The sequence below is a fragment of the Chelonoidis abingdonii genome, chromosome 4, assembly GCF_003597395.2.
Source record: "Chelonoidis abingdonii isolate Lonesome George chromosome 4, CheloAbing_2.0, whole genome shotgun sequence".
NCBI lineage: Eukaryota > Metazoa > Chordata > Testudines > Testudinidae > Chelonoidis > Chelonoidis abingdonii.
This window is the reverse complement of record NC_133772.1, coordinates 23,789,429-23,809,178: the sequence shown is the minus strand read 5'-3', so window position 1 is coordinate 23,809,178 and position 19,750 is coordinate 23,789,429. Positions and strand designations below refer to the sequence as shown.

The 19,750-nt window shown below is 54.5% G+C and overlaps 1 protein-coding gene across 6 annotated transcripts in view; it reads left to right on the top strand.

Moving 5' to 3' along the window:
• The window catches only part of NAV1 (neuron navigator 1), a 321,220-nt gene that overhangs the window by 85,066 nt on the left and 216,404 nt on the right, over window positions 1-19,750 (top strand). For all 6 annotated transcript variants that reach the window (XM_075064962.1, XM_075064958.1, XM_075064961.1 and 3 more), the window contains exons 2-3: window positions 16,411-17,228; window positions 18,160-18,263. In XM_075064962.1, the coding sequence (XP_074921063.1) occupies window positions 16,426-17,228; window positions 18,160-18,263 (907 nt within the window). In that variant the 5' untranslated portion in view covers window positions 16,411-16,425. The remainder of the gene's footprint in view (window positions 1-16,410; window positions 17,229-18,159; window positions 18,264-19,750) is intronic.

Genomic DNA, 19,750 nt, shown 5'->3' with positions numbered 1-19,750 from the left:
ATACCCCAAGGTCCTTCTCCTCACTCCGCGCTTCCAACTGATGCGTCCCCAACGTATATCTAAAATTCTTATTATTAATCCCTAAGTGCATGACCTTGCACTTTTCACTATTATATTTCATCCTATTACTATTACTCCAGCTTCTTCAAGGTACCTCAAATTGGGCACCCAAAATCACTCTTGAAAATCTTAGTCTCTAAAGAATGAGGATCTTGCAGTGGATCTGATGAGGCCAGTGGGAAGCATGACATGATGGGCACTTCTCTGTCTGTGTGGGCCACTTGGCGATTCCACAGGGCTCACACAGAGCACCTTGCAGTGGTCTAACCTGGGAGTGATGGAGGCGTGAATCCCGGTGCAATCTCCTAACCAGCCTGAGACAGGCACAGCCCTGAAACAGCATTCTAGCAATCAGAGAGCACATGCCCTTAGTGGCAGGAAAGATCAAAGTTCTGGCTGAGTCCTTGAAATTCATCACTCTTCCTAGAAGTCTTGCTTCAGTCCTCTCTGGAATATGCTTGAGCCAGCTGCTCTCTATCCAAGTCCAGGTCTCACACAGCCCCTGGGGATGGAGCAGTCCCACTGCTGAAGGGAGAGGACATACTGTCCATGGTGGGGGCTGCCTGCTCCCACAGCTCCCAAAGCTGGGCCTGCTACTGAGATTTCTCCCGTCTGGCCAGCTCAGGGTGGTGCCTGGCTGGCGGGGCCTGCCCTAGAGCACAGGGCCAGACATCCACCTCCTTTGCTTGTGTTTCATTCTGGCCCCACATCCCTTGCAGGTCAAGACCCCCATTCCCATGAAAAAGCACCTTGCAGTCTTTCCAGTGTCCCCTCACACTGCTCTGGGACAGGCGGCAGCGCAGTTGCTCGTGTTGTAAAGAGGCAGCGCTCAGGCCCAGAGACCCTAAGGCCCAGATCATCAAAGGGATTTAGGTGCCTAATTTCCATTGAGGAGCTGGGCCTATGGGACTGGCCCAAGGTCACACAGGGAGTCAGTGGTGGGATTGAATGCAGGTCTCCTGAGTCCTGGGCTAGCATCCTAACCACTGAGCCATGCTGCTGGCCTACTTGGGCTATGGCTGCCAGATGATGTTCCTGGCTTCCTGTCCTGCTCCAGACTCTGTTGCAGGGCTTGATCCTGACCCTTCTTCAGAAATAACATGATCCAAAACACGGATTCCTCAACTGGCTTCCTCCTCATCCAGCCCTTGATCCAACTCCCTAGTTCTGACTCGTCTCTTCATGCATGCCCACTCCTTCCACGTATCCTGTGGCCGCACCTCATCTCCTGACTGTTCCTCTCTGCAGCTACCACTAACACTGTGATCCCCTTCAGTGGGATCTATTCTTGACCAAGCCCCCATCCAATTCTCATTAAGTCTACTGCCAGCCATGAACATCTCTTGGTTTTTGCTAATAGAAATTCAGAAGCCCCATGCCAAAGCAAGGGGAGGATGGCCTAATGGTTGGGGCCCTGGCCTTAGACTTGGGAAATCCGGGGACAGTTCCTGGTCTGTTGTTCTCAGGCAAGCCCCTTGAACAGCCATTTCAGAAGGCTCGGCATCTGCAACGCAGACTGGCTTTTGCAAAGAGATGCATGTGTTGAGTGCTGGGCAAATCTGAGCTTGAGTGTCCCAGTGGGAGCTGCTGAGTGCCACAAGCCTTTGGAAATCTGGGCCTCAGCTCCCCACCTGTCCAAGGGTTAGTGCAAGTTAAATCCATTTACGGGCAAGGGTGACAGGGGCAGGATCAGGACCTAGACTGAAAGAAAACTGGGTTTTGAAAATTGCCATTTTTCTTGGCCCTATTGCTATGGGTGCCCCCCAAGGATAGCTCAGTGGTTTGAGCGTTGGCCTGCTAAACCCAGGGTTGTGAGTTCAATCCTTGAGGAGGCCATTTGGGGATTGGTCCTGCTCTGAGCAGGGGGTTGGGCTAGATGACCTCCTGAGGTTCTTCCAACCCTAATCTTCTATAGGTCCCCATTCCCCCACGGTTGTGTGTTTCCCTCAGACTCAGCAGATTGCTCTCACACTCCTCCCTAATGTTCCCAACTTCTCACTGACCCATGGCGCAAGAGTCCAGAAGTAGCTGCCAGTCTCTGAGCTCCTCCAGTTCATTGTGCAGTAATGCAGAGCTCCCATGCATGGGTCTCTGCAGAGCCCAGCACAGGTCTGTGCTAATGCTGGAAATCGGGGGCTTCAGCTGGGTGAGATTCTGTGGCCTGCATTGTGCAGGAAGTCAGACTAGATGATCATAATGGTCCCTTTTGACCTTAAAGTCTATGGGTTTGGGATTTGGCTTTAAAGCTGACTCAGGGGTAGGATTTGGGTCTGACAGAGCTGGAGTCTTGTGTGCTGGCCTGGCCAACTCCACCATATTTCAAAGCCCCATTGGGTCTGACCCAGACCCAAAGCCCCCACTGTGGGTTTGGATCCAGGGATTTGAATCTGAGTTGCCCCCTGATTCAGCAGGGTTCAGAGTGGAGGTGTCTAGCAACCCCAAATGGTTCAGAATTGGGTCTCTGTCTAGCCAGGCCCCCAGAAGTCCAAATGCCCATGCAGCCCTCAGCTGACCTGCCCCAGCCTCGTAAATCAGCACAGTGGCTCTGGATCTCCCCGCAACAGGCTCTTCCATGAGATCCCTGCTAACTCCTGCTTCTGTTTGGACTACAGCTACCGAGGGGATCGTAGCATCCTGGGGCTGCTGGGCCAGATCCCAACCTGAGTCCAAAACACAGAGGCAACTCTGTAAATGAAAGTTAATGGGAGGAAAGAGAGGTTACCCGAACATCCCAGAGCCCTCAGGTGACAGCACGGCAAGGTTTATTTGAATTGGTTCCCTCTTGCCTCTAATTAAAACAACTCTGAAGGGTTTGTAGCTCCCAGCTCCCAGTGAAATCATTGCTGATAATGCATGAGAACACTTAGATCTTGTCTGATAAATTAGACCTTTCTTTCCGTGACTCAGTGTGTTACCCGGAGTCACTCTGAAAGCCCTGCCGGTCATATGATTTAGCCCCCAAGGGCCTTTGAAAACTAGATTTCATGTTAATTTAGCTGAAAGTAGCCTGATGAAATGAAAAGCCCATGGACGTCGCAGGATGTGCAGGCTGGGATTTGCATTCCCTTAGCCTGCTGTGCTTTTTAAAGATTAAATACACTGCCAGTCTGATTCCTCTGCTGGATTACAGATGTCCTTTCAGCTGGTTTTTTTTGCAATCTCTGAGCTGTAGGCCCTGATGCACCCTGAAAGCCTGACCTATATTTCAGTTCTCACACAGACTGGGGAGATTCCAAATGAGCCCCCCTTTTTGCAGCAGGTGACTCTAGGCTGGCTTTAGCTGGCAAACTGGGATCGTAGAAGTAGAGGAGGTTGGAGAACATCACGGCAGAGATTCCTCCAATCTCCCCTCCATCTTCCTGCTTTCCTCCTCTCTGTCTTTACAGTCTTCTAATCTCCCTTGGGAAGGGGCTATGGTTGGAAACGGCCCCAGTCACAGCGTCCTGGCAGCGTCGCTCATTGCAGTTTCCAAGCTGGTCACTTTAGCTGGTTCAGGAACGGACCCAGCTCTCCAGGAGACCCTGTGCATGGCACAGACAGCAGCGGATACAGGGAGCGTCCCCAGTTCCCAACTCGCGTGACCCACGTGCATGCGAGCAGGGATGCTTTGGCAGCAGAGGAGAAATCCAAACTTTCCTGGTGCTGAAGGGCTCCAACAGGCCAAGTCCACCAAGAACTTTTCAATAATATTTCCAGCTGGCTTCATCCGCCTGCAGCGCTCAATGGCTCTCTGGCTGCTTCCTCCAGCTGACTCCGAGTTTGCTAAGGCAGCGGTTCTCAAACTGTAGGTCATGAGCCTGTTTTAATGGGGTCATCAGGGCTGGCGTTAGACTTGCTAGGGTCCAGGGCCGAAACCCAAAGGTTTCAGCCCGGGATGGCGGGCCTCAGGCTTCAGCTGCGCCCCCATCCCCTGCAGGGCTCAGGTGGGCTCAGGCTTTGGTCCCCCTTCCTAGAGTCCTGTAGTAATTTCTGTTGTCAGAAGGGGGTCAATAGTGCCGACTCAGCAGGACCTCTTAGCCCATGCGAGGAGCGGAAGTGTCAAGAAAAAGAAGGTGCAGCTAATGCTGTGCAGCATGGGGCCAATGCTGGCCCAGGGCGCAGAGCAGAGCGGGGAGCATGGTGCGAGAGGTGCACACACAAAGGGCATGGCACAAAGAAAAAGAGGCGTGGCTAGAGCTGAGTGTCCCTCCTCTCCCCCGTAGGCTTGCTTGAAATCCACACAAGGGTTTCTCTAGGCAGCTTCGGTTTACATCTATTGGCCGGTATGCCACCGTGGGGGCACCGAGCACTGCTCTCCCTGGGGCTGGGGCAAGGGCACTTGGAGTGAGGATTGCCAAGCCATGACAGAGCTCTGCAGGGGCAAGGCATGGACATTGGCGGGAGGCAAAGAGAAGGATGCTGAACGGAGGCTCAGCAGCAGACAGCTGGCCCCTCCAGCTGGGGCCAGTGGCTCACAGAGCACCTTGCTGCACGCACAGGCTGTGCTCTGATCACATTGCACCATACAGCCTGGCATGGGGAGCAGCCTGCGGGATGCTCTGTGAGGAGCTTTTAGGACTGCAGGTGTGTGGGAATAACAGCCTGACCCACATGTTGATTGGGCTGGCTCACCACCTGTCTCAGTGCCCCCCCTCCCCTTTGCAGCTGGAAAGTCCCTGATGCTCAGTCATCCCGCTGGGCTAACTGATGCCAGTATTGGCCATGGCCCTGCTAAGGAGGCTGCCCTGCCCTGGGCTGTTCTCTGCTGGGTGCACCTCCACCTAGGCTCCCCAGTTCCGGAGGGCTGAAGCCATCCCAGAGGCCTTGGTTGGGGGCATGTTTGAGGGCACATGGGGCTTAGACACCAATCCAAGCACAAGGCATGAGATTTGCCCAAGGCACGGGCACCACTTCAGTCAGCAAAGGCAGCTTTGAATGGGGCTGAAGTGGGTGTCTAAGCCTGGTGCTACCCTCTCCACCAGGGGAATTACCCCCAGAGAGGGGACTGGGCCTTAAGTGTTAGGGGGAAACATCCTTCAAACCTAGGGACTGGAAACCGGTTCCAGGAAAATCAGAACCAACCCAGACCTGCTCCCAGGACTCAGGCCCAAGTGGAACCTTGAGAGAGGTTTGGAAAAGTTGCTGTCACTTTTTTAAACTCAATTTTTGCAGCTCCTCCAGCCAGTCTGTCCCGTTTGGGACCAGCAGCCAGAGAGCCCAGATACTGCAGGGGCCTGCACTCCCAGCCTCCAGCTCTGGAATCTACAGGGAAACCGCAGCCTGAATTTTGGAGCCAAGAGTTCTGACCAGACAGACCCATGTGGCTGGATGCTCAGTCTGGCAGAGGCTCTGACCCTCTGGGGAAGCTCCTAAACTGCAAGTCTTTTGTTCTTTTTCAATGCTCCTTATTACTCATGAAGCTCTCCCCCATCACTGACCAGCTAGTCTCCTTGTGCAGTGCTTCAACTTTGTCTTTCAGTGATGGTTTCCTCACTGGCTGGGACCAAGACAGGATAAGATACCTACTACTCCTACCACCTAAGGGAAATCTCCACTATCACAAGTGGTGAAGGCCTGTGTTTTCTGTGCAGGAGGAGGGTATTAACCCCAGCTTTGCACATGCCTGTGATTTACCCACTAAGAGTATCTGTAGCACATGGATTTGTTATAGGAAGTATCGTTGCATGGGGGGAAACTGAGGCATGAGGCAGTCAGGTGACTTGGCTGTGGCCATGCAGGAAGTCAGTGTGGGATCAGAACTCGGGAGCCCCTGCTCGCACCTCTAGACCCATTCTCCCTCCACGGAGACTTTCTGGGTCTGCCCTAATGAAGCAAGCGCAGCTGGGGAAGTGAACTAGCAAGAGCAGCATTTTTTGACTGCCAGGGACTTGGCGCGTTCCCGCTGGCTTCCTCTGGAGTAACTAGCTCTCCCCGCCCTCCCAGATGGAGCCAGCACTGAGAGCCAAGACGGCAGCTGGGAGAACGGGTGGAGGAAAGGAAATTAAACCAGGGGAAATAGTCATAAGGGGGGGAATTAAAAAACAAACCCCAAAGAAGCCCAATTTGTAGTGAGCTGTTGAAAAACTGATGCTCATCTGAGGGGCTCGCAAAGCTGCTTCAAACAGGTTAGCATGTGAATTAGCTTAGCAGTGCTGAGACCCTCCAACTCCCTGCCCGGCTTGCAGAGCAGGAGCCAGTGTGCCGGCAAGGGATGTTTCGGTCAGCGAACATCTGGTGAGAAATGGGATTTGCGTTCCCAGATTTTGCATTCCTCTGCGTACGGCCTACGAGGAGCGTGTGAGAGGAGGCTGCTTAGCCCAGGGCTCTGGTGAGTCAAACCCCCCTTTCTCATTCTCCTATGTAATGCACCTCCTGAATGCAGGCGGGTGGCACTTAGCCCTGGGCTGCAGCTCAGGATGTTTGGCTGCAAGGAGCTGGGGTGCAGGGATCTGCCGTGCTCAGGCAGGGAGCTCCCTCCCCGGAGGCTGCAGTGCAGTGGAAAGTAGCTGCAATGCAGGCGGTCCTGTGCGAGTGGAAGCAATGGGCTGTTGCAATGGGCTGCAGTCCTGTGACAAAAAAGCTTGAGAAGCAGACAGTGGGATTAAGAAAGTGACCTCCCATAGTGATTTATTCTTCCTTTCTCTTGTTTCATCTCCTTTACCGCATTCGTGCGCGTAGTGTCCGAGTGGCCCACGAACAGTCACGGGTGGCACTGGGAGGCTGGGAAGTGTTTTCCCATTTCACAGATGGGGAAACTGAGGCACGGACTTGCCCACAGAACCAGGAACAGATCCTGGGTTCTAGTGCAATGCCTTCTCCACAGGCCCATTCTTCTGCCCCCTTGCGTGGCAGAAAGCTGCTCATTCCATCGGCTGGGGATCAATGCGCAGGTCAGGTCTGGGCCCCCCTGCATTGTCATGTTTCCTTTTGCTTGCCTAGCCCAGCCCCTGGCCAAGCTGTACAAACTCGCCGCGAGCTAGGAAAGCAACGGGAGGGGCTGGGCCAGTCCTGCTCAGCATCTCATAGCTACCACCTCTGTGTAGGCCCAGGGGAAAGCTGAAGCAAAGGGAGCGGCTGGGTGCGGCTCATTTGCATGCCAGTACACAGCAGGCTTTTCGAGCACTCCTTGTGTCCATAATGGTTCGTGAGCTGTGAGCCATACTTGCATAGACGGGTTCACAGCCCTCCAGCGTGCTGTGGAGGGAGCAGCGTTGGGCAGGTTTCCTGCTCGGAGTCGGACAGTGACACTCCAGTTCGTGTGGGACGCAGAGACTTCTAACCCAGTGATGATGGTGTAGGTGTGAGACTGGACAATGGGCCAGTTTGTAGGGGGGGCAGGGTGGAAGCTCCCTGCGAATGGGGGTGAGGGAGGTATTGGGACTAGGCACGGAGAGGTGGGGGGTTGGGGGTTCATACCTGCTGCCCAGGCCCGTTGAGAGAAATTTGGAGTCCTAGCACATCCTGTTTGCTGGAGCATCTCCCCTTGCTCCTGCACTTCATTTACACAGATGTTACAGCGGTTTCTGGGGCAGCTCTCAGCTCAGGGCCCTGATACAATTGTTCCCCTTCCTTGCCCCCTTGTCAGCACTGCCTGGGCCCATTCCAGTCGCTCTGGGTTCCACTCCCTGCTCCCTGGCATGATCCTGGGCACCACACCAGCCCCTCCAGGTCCCTCTGTCACCTCTGCTCTCACCCCAGGCATGTGCGAGTTTACATGGGGGAAGATCCTGTGCCCACCCCTGCTGTCACCCCTGAGCATTATCAGAATGTCTGGACATGCTCAGCAAAGCTTCTAGTAACTCTGCCCCCTGTTTCCCCTCCCCAGCCTTAACCTTAACTCTGCTCCTTGTTTCCCCTCCCCCGCACCATTCCTAACTGCAGTCGCATGGCCTCTCACATGGCATCCACCCCTCGCACCTGGGTTAGGAGCAGGAGGGATGTGCCAAGAAGGCCAGGTAGGAGTAGAGAGAACCTGCATGTCCCATGTAGCTATTCTAGTGTCACCTAGTGGTGGAGGGGTCTGTGTGCAGGTGGATGCTAAGGTAGCACTGCGGGCTACTGGATTGGACATCAAGAGAGGTGGCACCTTCTCCTCGCCCTCATTGGGTCTGATGCTTGCTGTGGCAGAGACACCGTGCTCCAGTGGGTAGAGCGTCTGGGTGCAGGAAAGGCACAAGGCTGGTGCAGTATGCTGTGGGATCAGGATGCTGGTCTGGCATGGCTCCTGTTATACAGGGCTATAGTCATGGAGCACTAGATTTAGGGCCACAAGCTTGTGGCTCTGGTCTCCTGTGGGGTCACTAGGTGCTACTGGAATATAAATAATGCTAAGGTGCAAGGCAGTGGAGAACCAAGCTGCCCTAACATTGCTAATTCGGCCTGGCATTTTGCAAGTAGCATCCTCAGCTGCAACTTCAAGAGCATCCAAGCAGGAGAGACCATGTGCTTTGCATTGGAGCGGGTCGGAGGCTGGCTGGGAATGCGAGAACGTGGTGCCCGTGCCCATGAGCCACTTGTATCCACCTCACCACCTGCCCATTGTCCCCCGGCAGAGACAGGGGAAATGGGCAGCCGAGGTCTCAGGGACGGGAAGCGTTACTGCAGGCCAGCTGTGGCTGGCAGGCTTCCCAGCTGTGCTCCGCAAGGCCTGTAATCTGAGCACATTCCTGGGACCAGCAGAGGGCTTCCCTGCACATCTGTCCTGGGCGGTGCTTGGACAGGACAAGAAAGAGGCTCCTAAGCAGGGGAAAGTTTCCCCACCAGCCTGTGCGGGGGAGCGCGTTATCCCAGCCCCTGGAGACCCTGCCTAATGATGCTCAGGCTAGGAAACTACAGGGATGTGACAAGACAGACACCCGGGCCAGGCTCAGGGAGAGCGAACAGCTCCAGCTGTCTGCCCCTTCTCCAGCACAGCAGAGAGCTAGAAGGCTGGAACAGGCAGTGTTAGCACGTAGCAGGTCCCCCCAGGGATCTCACGACGAGAAACGGATTACACGCAGCAGGAATCGTAATATATATTGCAGCTAACAGCATCTCCTGGGGGTCACTAGGACAGGGGAGGCTTCCAGGGCTAGCACACAGGAGGAAGCCCAGATGTAGGACAGAGTCGTCAAATGCTTGTTAACACAGCAAAAATGCAAGGTCATCCATCGAGAAGGAAGAAATGCAGGCCAGACCCACAGGCTGGGGACTGTGTCCTGGAAAGCAGGAACTCAGACCATCTTTAGGGGGGCTAGAGCAGATATGCGTGCCCAGCGAGATGCTGCGGCCAAAAGCACAAATGCAATATCTGAGTGTTTTAACGGGAGCGGCAAGCAGGAGCAGGAAGGCGACTTTACCTCCATGTGCGGCACTGGGGAGACTGACACGGAAACGCTGCATCCAGTTGTGGGGCCCACGGTGTTTGAAAGGACATTGACAAATGGGAGCAGGCGCAGAAGAGAGCCACCAAAATGATTCAAGGGCTGGAAGAAATGCCGGACAGTGCCAGACTTGTTGTGCTCGGTCTGTTTAGCTGATCAAAAAGAAGAGTGAGCAGTGCTGTGTGTACGTACCTTCCTGGAGAGATCACAACAGGTATTACAGAGCTCTGTAATCTAGCAGAGAAAGGCAGAAGGAGAGTCAGTGGCTGGAAGCTGAAGCCAGACAAAGAGCCAATGTTTAACTGTGAATCATTGGAACAAACTCCCCTAGGAAGTGGTGGAGTCTCCGTCTCTCGATGTCTTTAGATCTGGCCAGGACACCTTTCTGTTGAGCTCAGCACAGGGGCAACTGGGGGAAACTTCCTGGCAGGAGGTCAGACAAGGCAAGCTAATGGTCCCTTTTGGCCTTCAACGCTGTGAATCTCTGGCTGCAGGGTTTGGTGACAGGCCTGTTGCCTCCAGGGAAGCAGCTCCAAAGCAGCCCACATCAGGGACGGAAAGTTGTTCCCCTCTTTAGATGTGGTTAACACACCGGACACAGCCCCTGTGAAATGAGCCGTCAGGTTTCAGACCACACCACAGTTGCTGCTAATTGGCCCCCTCTCGGCCCTAGCCATTGGCCCTCCAGCATAGTATGCAGGAAGCTCGCACTAGTCTTCCTTGTGCTGCACTTGTTCCAGAGATGTGCAGAGACTATAGGGCTCATCTCCTGGCCCCCTTACGTTCACACATGCACAAGCTCTCCCAGGCCAAGAGGTGTCAACCCCCTTCCTTGTGCACGCCAAGGGCTGGTATAATCGCACAAGGAGCACCGAGCCCATCCTGGTTCCGCACTGAAGGGGGAAATTCACCCAAATGCCACCTCCAGGCTTGACGAGAACGGATGTGAAATCGAAGTGCAGCCAGGCTGAATAGCAGGAGCAGTAAGAGCCGCAGGGCTCCAAAACACAATGAGAGAAGAGGCTGCCACAGGCACCCTCCCCACTGCACGCCGTGGGCTAGCAAAGCCGCCTGCCCCTCTGCTTGGAAATGCTCCTTTGCGAACCAGATCCTGCTCATTGATGCAAATCGATACCGTGTGAATGTGGGGATCTCCAAGCAGGATCTGCTGTCTCCTAGCACCCCCTGCTGCCCTGAGAACACCCTTTCGCCACCCTGCACTCCTGAATTACTTTTGTCTCGAGCATGTAAGCTGATCTCAGGAGCATGGTCTAATGTAAACTACCAGCGTGTGGCGGGGCCAGTTCCAAGGTGATGTATGGGGTAAGTTGGACTCCGCCATCCTCATTCTGCTCTCAGTTCTGCCCCCTCAAAACTGAGGGCCCAACGCAGCCTTTCATACTGACTAAACCTCCCTAGGACTCACTGAGCCAATGCACCCCCACTCACCAATGGGGGAGGCTGGCAGCTGGCATGCCACGAAGGCAGAGCATGCTGCTGTTACCCTCTTCACCCATGCAGTTGGCCAAAGTTTGTGGGTCCAGCAGGTTGTTTTTGCTAGGAGAAGAACGTGATGGTGGAGTTGGGTATTATGGTTGACAACCCTCCAGGATTGGCCTGGAGTTTCCTGGAACTGGCATTGATCACTCGCTGACTATTGAAAGCAACAAGCAACCCAGGAGATTTTAATGGGATATTTTAAGACAATGACATTACGTCATGTTGGGATGGGGGGAAGCGGGGGGAAATCTCCCGGAATAACTTCAGTCAGAGTTGGCAACCCTATTGGGTATCCTTGGCACCATATTGTTTATTTACAAGAATGTAAATAAAGTCCTATTTCCCTGAACACAGCAGGGCTCAAGCTATAGGAGTTAGTTTCTGTGCTCACATCTCCAACCCCACTTTCAGCCAATATTCAGCCTAAAAGCTCTCCCCCTAGGCTTTTCTCGGGGTTATGCTTGTTTAGGTTGTGTCTTAAAGCTCCTTGCAGCCTTCTCTTCCCTTCTCTGGTGTTTCTCCCCTTCTCTGTCCCACATACCCCCACCTCCAGCCAAAACCCTCCACCCCCATCGTGCCAGTTACTGAGCCGACTCAGATGTGCCTTACCTTTGTTTTGGGTGCTGACCTGCCTGCATTTTGGGTTAAAGCCCCCTTTTATATCTGAATTTTATCCCGCAGCCTACACTCTACACTCACCTGTTTCACCCAGCCCAAAGTGCTATCACACACTTTACAGAAGGGGGAAGGAACCTGCGTTCACTTACCCCTTTCTGTTAGCTTCTTCTTCTGCTATGCTCCCCTCCTCCATTTATCACATACACTCTTGTAGGCCCTGGCTCTGTGCGCTGTAATGGAAGAGGCACATGGCTGGCTCAAGACACAGTGGGTATCCCCACACCACCTGGTTCATACTCCTTTAGCATCCATAGCGCTAACCTTGCATTGCCCCGGGCACTGCTGGCCTCATTCTCTGTGTGTGGCCGCAGGGCCCTCTGTCTTTTGCTGAGGGATGTCATGGGGCAGCAGCCCAGTTTGTCCCAGAATGCACTGGATGCAAACACAATTGGGCAGCGTGGCCGGAACAGATACAGGAGAGGAAGTTATGGAAAAGAGGCTGCGTGGCCACAACTTTGTCCTGTGGGGTCAGATGAGAGAGAGAGTCTTAACCTGAGCAGAGGGAGCTGCTAGCAGGAGATGTGAAGCCTAAAGCACATTTGCTAAAGGAGCCAACCAGAGACACCTGGCATGGGGCAGGCCCTCACCCCTCATGGAGCTGGTTCCTTAGAAGGGAGCTGAAGCAGTTTGGGGGGGCAGGGCCTGAGGGCTGCAGAGGAAGCAAGCAGGGTGGGGCAGATAAGAGAGGCTCTGTGAGGTAAGCTTTGTGTTCTCCCTTGGCTGTGAGGTAAGAGCCATGCTCTAGGACAGCTTGGGGACTCTGTGAGTGACTGGGAGAAGTTCCCTTTTCTGCTTGTATTTGAGGAACTTTGTGAATACAGAAACCAGCCCCCAAGCAGGGCTGTGAGCGAAGGAGAAAGACTGCATGGGGCTGAAGGAGCCCTGCCCCCGATGATGGGGAAATGGGGCAGGCACTGCAGAGGTACCCCGGGCCATAAGAGGGTGTTTGGGTGGTGGCCATGCTGTCACACCGGGTTACAAAGCAGCACTGATAGGGCCAGATCCTCTGCTGGTGTAAATGAGTATTGCTTCATTAAAGGGAATGCAGCTGCCTGTATTTACACCAGGTGAGGATCGGGCCAAGAGCATGGACTGCCCCTTAGATTCCCTTAGAGCAGGGGGCTCAAATGGGAAGATGATGTGTGTGAGTTGTGGGGCTAATCTACCCAGAGAAATAGACTGTGTGGACAGGCTTATTCTGGAGTAAGCATGTTCACACTAGATGTTATACTGATCAGTTTCCACAAGCCCTCATGGAGTCTCGTTGGGTTAACATACACACAAACAGGGGCTGAGGAAAGTGATGCTTCCCTACGCTAATTTCCTGGAGTCCAAGGCCGCTGGGATGGTCTGGTCTGACCTCCTGCACAGCACAGGCCACCGAAGCCTCCTGCGATCTCTGGTACAAAGGGCGGTAGAGCCAAATCAGCCTTTGGACTGCACCTGGCACAGTGCCTAGATACGTTGGTGACTGGCCCCCTAGAAATGCCTACAGCAGATGGCTGGAGGGTGGTGCTGTGGGTCACTGGTGAAATAGAACATATGGGACAGGGTTTCCAATGAGCTTGGCATGTTGGAGGCTGAGCTCTTCTGCAAACCTGCTTCCACATGTGCCAGGCCCCCAAGTAAGCAGGTAGCCGTTCCCATGTCTGACAGAACTTGGGGATGGCGGGGATATAGGTTAATCTGTTTGCAATAAATCAGATCTTGCTTTGCTTAATTCTCCACCCAGCTTGGTGTTCAGCGCACAATGCATGCAGCTCCTTCTCAGGGCAGCACATAAGGACTCCAGGGGCTAAACAGCGATGGAGTTTAGGGCCAGTGGTGCTCTTTTTAGGTGGATTACGACACAGAGTGATTGACAGCTGTCTTGTAAACCTGCCTGAGTGTAGGAAACCAGGAGGAGCGATCTGTTCCCTGGCCTGGGCTTGGTGGAGGCTGCCTGATCTGGGATCATGGCCCCAAGGGCAAACCAGAATTCAAATCACTAGGAGTTTTATTGGATCCCTGAAGCAGAGCAGGCGCTGGGAGTCGGAAAGGCTATCCCCTCTTTTTGTTCTGTGTCTGTTCCTCTAGCCTGGCTAAGACCAAGTTTCCTATTTGTGCACGTCTTGTTAGACCCCTGAGTAAGAGGCCTGATTTCTGTCTATGTAAATGTTTGCTCTGTTGTTGTAGGATCGAGCAGCTCACCATCAATGGCTTAACCCTCGCATGTGCCAGGAGGTAGGGGAGTTATGCTCTAGGGATTATTGTGGGGCAGGTCTCTGGCCTGCACTATACAGGGGTCAGACTAGGTGATCACACTGGTCCCTTCGGGCTTTGGAATCTATGAAGCTGGTTTCACAGCCATGGAACAGAGTAGGTGAAGTGATTTGCTTCGACTGGAACCCAGGTCTCTGGGGGCCCTTCAGGCCTGTGTCAGAGCTGAGCTGTGCTACACCCAACCTCTGCTGGACCTTGTGCCAGGTACAGCAGGAGTCTCCTGCTGCTGGGGCCAGGTGGCCCTGAATCTGAGATCACAGTCAGCCTTGGGCAGCTGCCTCTCTCTGCTACGTTTGAGCTTGGGGGGAATCAGAGGCCAGTGTGCTGCTGCTGGAGTTGTATCCGCCTGCACCGTTCGGTATGTGCAGGCAACTTGGGACATGCAGCACACGAGATCCCCAGAACGGTCGCAAATCCTGTCTCCCGGCAGCCCTTGCAGGGTGATACCAGCCTCTCTCTTCGTTCTGATAGGCCCAGTTGAGCGGTTCTCTGTTGCCTGCAGGTACCCAGCTGGCAGTGCCCACCCAGGTGTGCTTGAATACAATATTTTCTGCTGGATAGAATTTGTTACACAGCCAGTGTCCTGAGACACTTCATAGAGTTCAGTGATAAATACAGGAAAGAGGAGAGACCCTTGCAGGCAGAGATAAGGGAGAAGAGCTATGTGTTCAGATGAGATTTAGACAGAGATGGCCAGTGCAGGAACTCTGGGGGGGGGGCGTGCAATGCTGCAGTGGAGAATGCTCTTGCACTCCATCAAAAGGGGACAGAGAGGAGGCCAGCACTAGCTGATCTGAAAGAGCCTGGGTCCTGGCAGGAGATGCAGGTAGCTTGGAAGCTTAGCAGAGCACTAGACCCTGCTCGCGTTCACCTGTCCTGGCTGACTGTTTACAGCTGAGAGAGTGCTTTGCACTTAGCACTCTTCAGATCCATTGTTGCTTTGAACCCCAAATCGGGTCGTGACCTCAATTTCCTGTAATCTGACTAAAGTGCTGGGGGTGAGCGATATGGACTCCCGGTGGCTTCTTAATGGAAATTGAATTCTTGCAATCGTTTCATCTGCCCGTTTTTCTCTGGCATATGAAAGGAATTCCTCTCGGCCACTCGAGGGCTCAGACGGTGACATGTTCTGTGTGGCTGGGCGTCATCCCCTGCTTTCAGCTGCAACGGACCATGGGGGACAGGTGAGAATCCCCCTGAAATGTGGCTCGAGTGAGGGGATGGAGAGAAATCGTGTAGAAATGGATAATCAGGGAAATGGCCATTGTGTTCTGGCCGCTATACTGGGGTCCTTCCTCCCCCCTACCCCGCCGGCATTGTGAAAAGGGGAACCTCAAAAACAACGGTGGGACCCAGCTCCAGGCAACAGACCTGGATCCCAACTTTCCCGGAGGTCTGTGGGGTGTGGATGACAAAGGGGGCTTTGTTCAGACCCATCCTCAAGATGGGGGCCAGCTGCAAGTTGTGAATCTGGAGTTGGATGTCACCAAAGTTTTGGGTGGGTTTGGATCTGGGAGAGGGTTGGTGCATGTGATGCCATGTTTGCTTGCAATATATTACCCAACCTCGAGGTGTCTCTGTGCTATGTAGTGTCCAGAGAGGGTATGGTCCATGGTGAACGAGCACAACAAAAGTGGAGCTCAAGCTGTGTGGAATGTTGTTTGTGTCTGTAGTTGTAAGTAGGACACCAGTTTACGAAAGACTGTGATGCCATAGCATAGATCATGTCTCTGACCTATTTCTGCTCCAAAAATTTTTTGGGAAGCACCTAGAAGAATGGATCTTGAATGTTTCTGAATGAAGTAACCCTCTATTTTTAGTGCTTCCTGCTGATTTTTCCTGCTTCTGTCTAAGAAAGAAGCATCCCAGGTGAAGCCCCTCTTGCTGTTGATTGGGATGAGCTTTTAGACCAGGACCAGCGGTCTATCCTTGTGGGGAAGGGGTAGGCAGGGCTGATGAGAGATGCTGTTACTGCCATGAGATTGGATCCAGAGGGCAGCACTGGGGCTTCTGGCAAGTTGGCTGCAGGGTCTTGGGTGTCGGAGGACACCCCTGTGCTAATGAGAGAAGCAGGGGCCCTGAGCCAGCTCCCTTCGGCTGGGCCAGCTCAGGATGCCCAAGGAGTGGTGCCCTTTCTGTGATCATGCTCTCTCCGGGCTGTAGCCGGCAGACACCACAGCCTCTCCATTGCCTGGATTCTGCAGTCAGTTCCCCGAGGTCCAAGAAGAGCTCCAAAATACTGTCCTGGGGTAAAGGATCCAGGGAAAACAGCTGGGTGTGACAGGGACCCCATCCCCTCCAGCAGGGTGGGCTGAAGAGGGGTAGCCTATTACGCAGATCTTTAAGGGATCCTGAGGCCAAGGAAAGGATCCTGTTGCCAAAGGGCAGGCTCACGGGCCTCCTCATTAGTCCAAACCCCAGCAGTTCCTCTGCTCCCCCTAGTCTGAACACCACACTGCCAGAAGGGATCCTCTAGCACCCCATCTAGGAACATCCCCAGGGCATCTCTAACTCCTGTTCACCCCCAAGCCCAGCCTTAATTTGCTCTGCCTTTCTCTTCCCTCCCCAGCCCACGGACCCTCTGATGATGAATGGGATGGCCAACGTGAACGTGACCGGCCGGAGCCATTATGCGTCTGCTATCCCGGTGCCACGCGCTATGTCCCAGAGCAAGCTGCCCCCGAGGCAGAGCAGCCTGGGGGCCCCATCTTCCCAGCGGGCAGCGTCACCACGGCCGGGGAAAGTGCCAGGCTGTGTTAGCGGCCCAGCAGCCAAAGGCTCCAAGCCAAAGAGCCTTTCCAAAGCCCCCGTGGAGGCCGGGCCTGGGCCGGAGACAGCAGAGCAATTGGAGTGCAAAAGGGCCGACGGAGTGGAGTCTGGCCTCAGCCAGAGCACTAGGACTCCAGGCAGCAGCCCCCGGGGGGGCCCGAAGGCGACGCCTCGAGCAATGGGGGCTCCTAGGAAGGCTCTGGTTCAAGGGATAGAGAGAGAGAAGGAGAGTCTGAAGCCCGGAGAGGCCTATAGCAGCCACAGCACCAAGAAGGGATCGGGAAAGCCGAGTGGCACTGCTGAGCTAGCCAAGACCCCTCAGCTGCAGGGGAAGAGCCCATCCCGCTTCAGCCTGTGCAGTGAGTCTGGGCTGCCCAGCACCCCTGAAGGATCCAGTGCCAAGAGGCCCCAGAGCTGCCCGGTGAAAGGCCAGTGGGTGTCGGAAGCCCTCTGCAAAGGCAGTGGGGTGCCCAAGGCAGCCAGGGGCGAGGACAAGTCCCCAGGGATCTCACTGGGCACCAGCAGCCCCATGCAGAATAAGGAGCCAGCCATCAGCTTCTCCTCAGTCCCACAGCAAAGTCACCCGGTCACTGCCACCGTGGCACCCTTCCACTACCGGTGAGTTCCCTGCCCGGCAGCGTACAGGGTGCGGGGCTCCTCTGCGGGAAGAAGCATCTCATCTTCCCTTCCCCCAACTCTTCCCACCCCACACAAACCACGGGACCATCTGCCCATGCCCCTTGTTAGCACTGGGAGCATTTGCAGGGGTAGGGTGGGCTCACGCCGTGGGGCTTAGGGGGTGGCTTTCAGAGATCTCACTCACTCTGGTGTAAATCAGGAGTAACCCTCTGTGGAGCCAGTGGCAGTTATACTGGTCTCAGTAAGAGAAGCACCAGACTCAAGCCCTGATCTCATTAGACCCATAAGCATCACATCACTGACTTCATGGAAGGAACGAGGATCTGACACGTGTTTAAACACCCCCAATCCATAGTGAGTCCCATGCCCATTTCCAAATCCAAAGGCCACAAGGTGGGCCAGATGGGCTCCCTGCTGGAATCAGATGCTGGGCCCTACCTCCCAGCCAGGAGAGGCAGCCTGGCCACCAGCCATGCTCTCCGCTGGCTCCTTTCCCTCACCCTTTCTGTCATGGTCCCCTCCAGCTGTGGGGCCCAGATCTTCCGGCTTCCCCTGTCACTGCTATTGGCGTGGGCCGGTTGAGTCTGCTGTCTGGCAGCCCAATTTGCTTTCAGTCCCCAAATAGCTGGGGAATGAACCCCTACCCCAGGGGACTGCCCTGCATCTCCAGAGGGTGCTTTTCATGCATGCATGACAGTAGCCCTCTTGGCCAACACCTGACATGACGGATTGAACCAGGGTTCTCCAGAGCTCAAAGCAGCAGCTGCTACAGCTTGAGCTAAACAGCCCAGACGTCCAGCTTGAGGGCTGTAACAGACTCACATTCCCTGTGGAGGGGCACAGAGGGGGACCAGTAACACATTCACCAGGGGTCACACATGCACTGACCCTAACCTTTCTCCGTCTCCAGGCTGCAGGGAGACAAGGAGAAAAGTGAATTCTCCCAGGAGGAGCACACGTGTGAGGAACCGACCGGCCCTGCAGACGGGCCTGAACTAGGCTTCACAGTCTTGGGTGAGTCAAACTAAGATTCACTCGTCTAGGGATTGGGGGGGGGGGGTAGCATGTGGGACCTGAGCAAACAGCTCTGTCACTGGGTGAGGGGGCTGGGAAGGAAGGAGCCAGTGGCCATATTTTAAGGTAACTGACTGACTAACTCAGCCGAATCTGGCCCTCGGCAAGGCCTGATGGAACACTGAGGTTGCTGCACTCAATGGCCGGGGGCAGTAGGTTGCAGCTGGTTGGCTCTTGCCGCATAATAAGAGAGAAAAATCGCGACACCAGGTAATTAGCTCAAAATGAGGCTGGCCGTCAGTGCATCATTACCTGCTAAACCCTGCGGCTATGTGCTGGGCCTGTCGGGGCGTTTAATGAGCGCTGGCAGCAGGCCGTGCTGGATAGCGCTCGTTGTTGACTGGGGATGCTACGACAGAGTGGATGTGCTCACACCGGTTGTGCTGAGTGTTTTTTCTGAACTGGGTCCAGATGTCAGTGGTTTTTACAGGTGCCTGGGTTCTAGGTCTGCCATGAGGGGAGAGGGTGCAGGGAACCCAGGTGGGCCTTTATGACCTGGATGGGTTGCAGCCAGGCTCCAGGGCCTGGTCCACCAGTGCTGAATGGATGTAAAACGCTGCCATGCCGGCAGGGTAGCTGCTATAAACAATGCCCAAGGTGCTGGGGAAGGGAAAGTCAGGCCCTGAATGCAAGGGGCAGGGAGCGTTAGCACCAGTAGGCACTCTACAGGGGCATCTCCATGTCCTTTGCCTCTTCAGCACCTGCTAGTGACTGGGGGAAGACATGCAAGCTAGATCTGACCCTGCTGCCATAGCTGTCAGTGACAAAACTTGTGCTGGACTCAATGGGAGTTGGACTGTCACCTAGGAGCCATGCTGCCTGCTTCTAATACCGGGGAAAGGCTCCTGCTGCCTGCTTCTAATACTGGGGAAAGGCTCCTGTGATTGCTGCTGGTCCTGTGGCCCTCTGCACTTCCCATAGCAGCGCTGGGGCTCTGGAAGGCACACAATGACAAGGTGTTTGTATTTCTCTTGCCTGTCAGTTTGACATAGTTTTGGCACGTAGACGGGTCTTGTGGAGGGAGAAGGAGCAGAAGCTGCTCTCATGTACACCAGGGGACTCTTTTGTTATTTTAACAGAGTGATGCTGGATTTACTGTGGTGTAAGGCAGGACAGGAATCTGGCCCTGCAATTCCAGTGAGTCACGTCAGTTCCACTTGTGGTCAGGGAACTGATCAGCCCCTCCAGAGCTAGCTACCGCCTCTGCCTTTTGCTCACGTCCATTTCACTCCCACTCTGAGTTATCACCACACGGCCTGAGGTGGCTGCCAGACTGTCTGTGGAGAGGAGGTCTTTCCAGCCACTCCATCCATGTGGTGTATTTACCATGCCCTTTGATTGGGGGAAGGTGGGGGGTGCGCAGGAAAGCTAGTTTGCACTGATTGAAATCTGCCCCAGACTTGGACCCAATTCAGCCTGAACAGGAG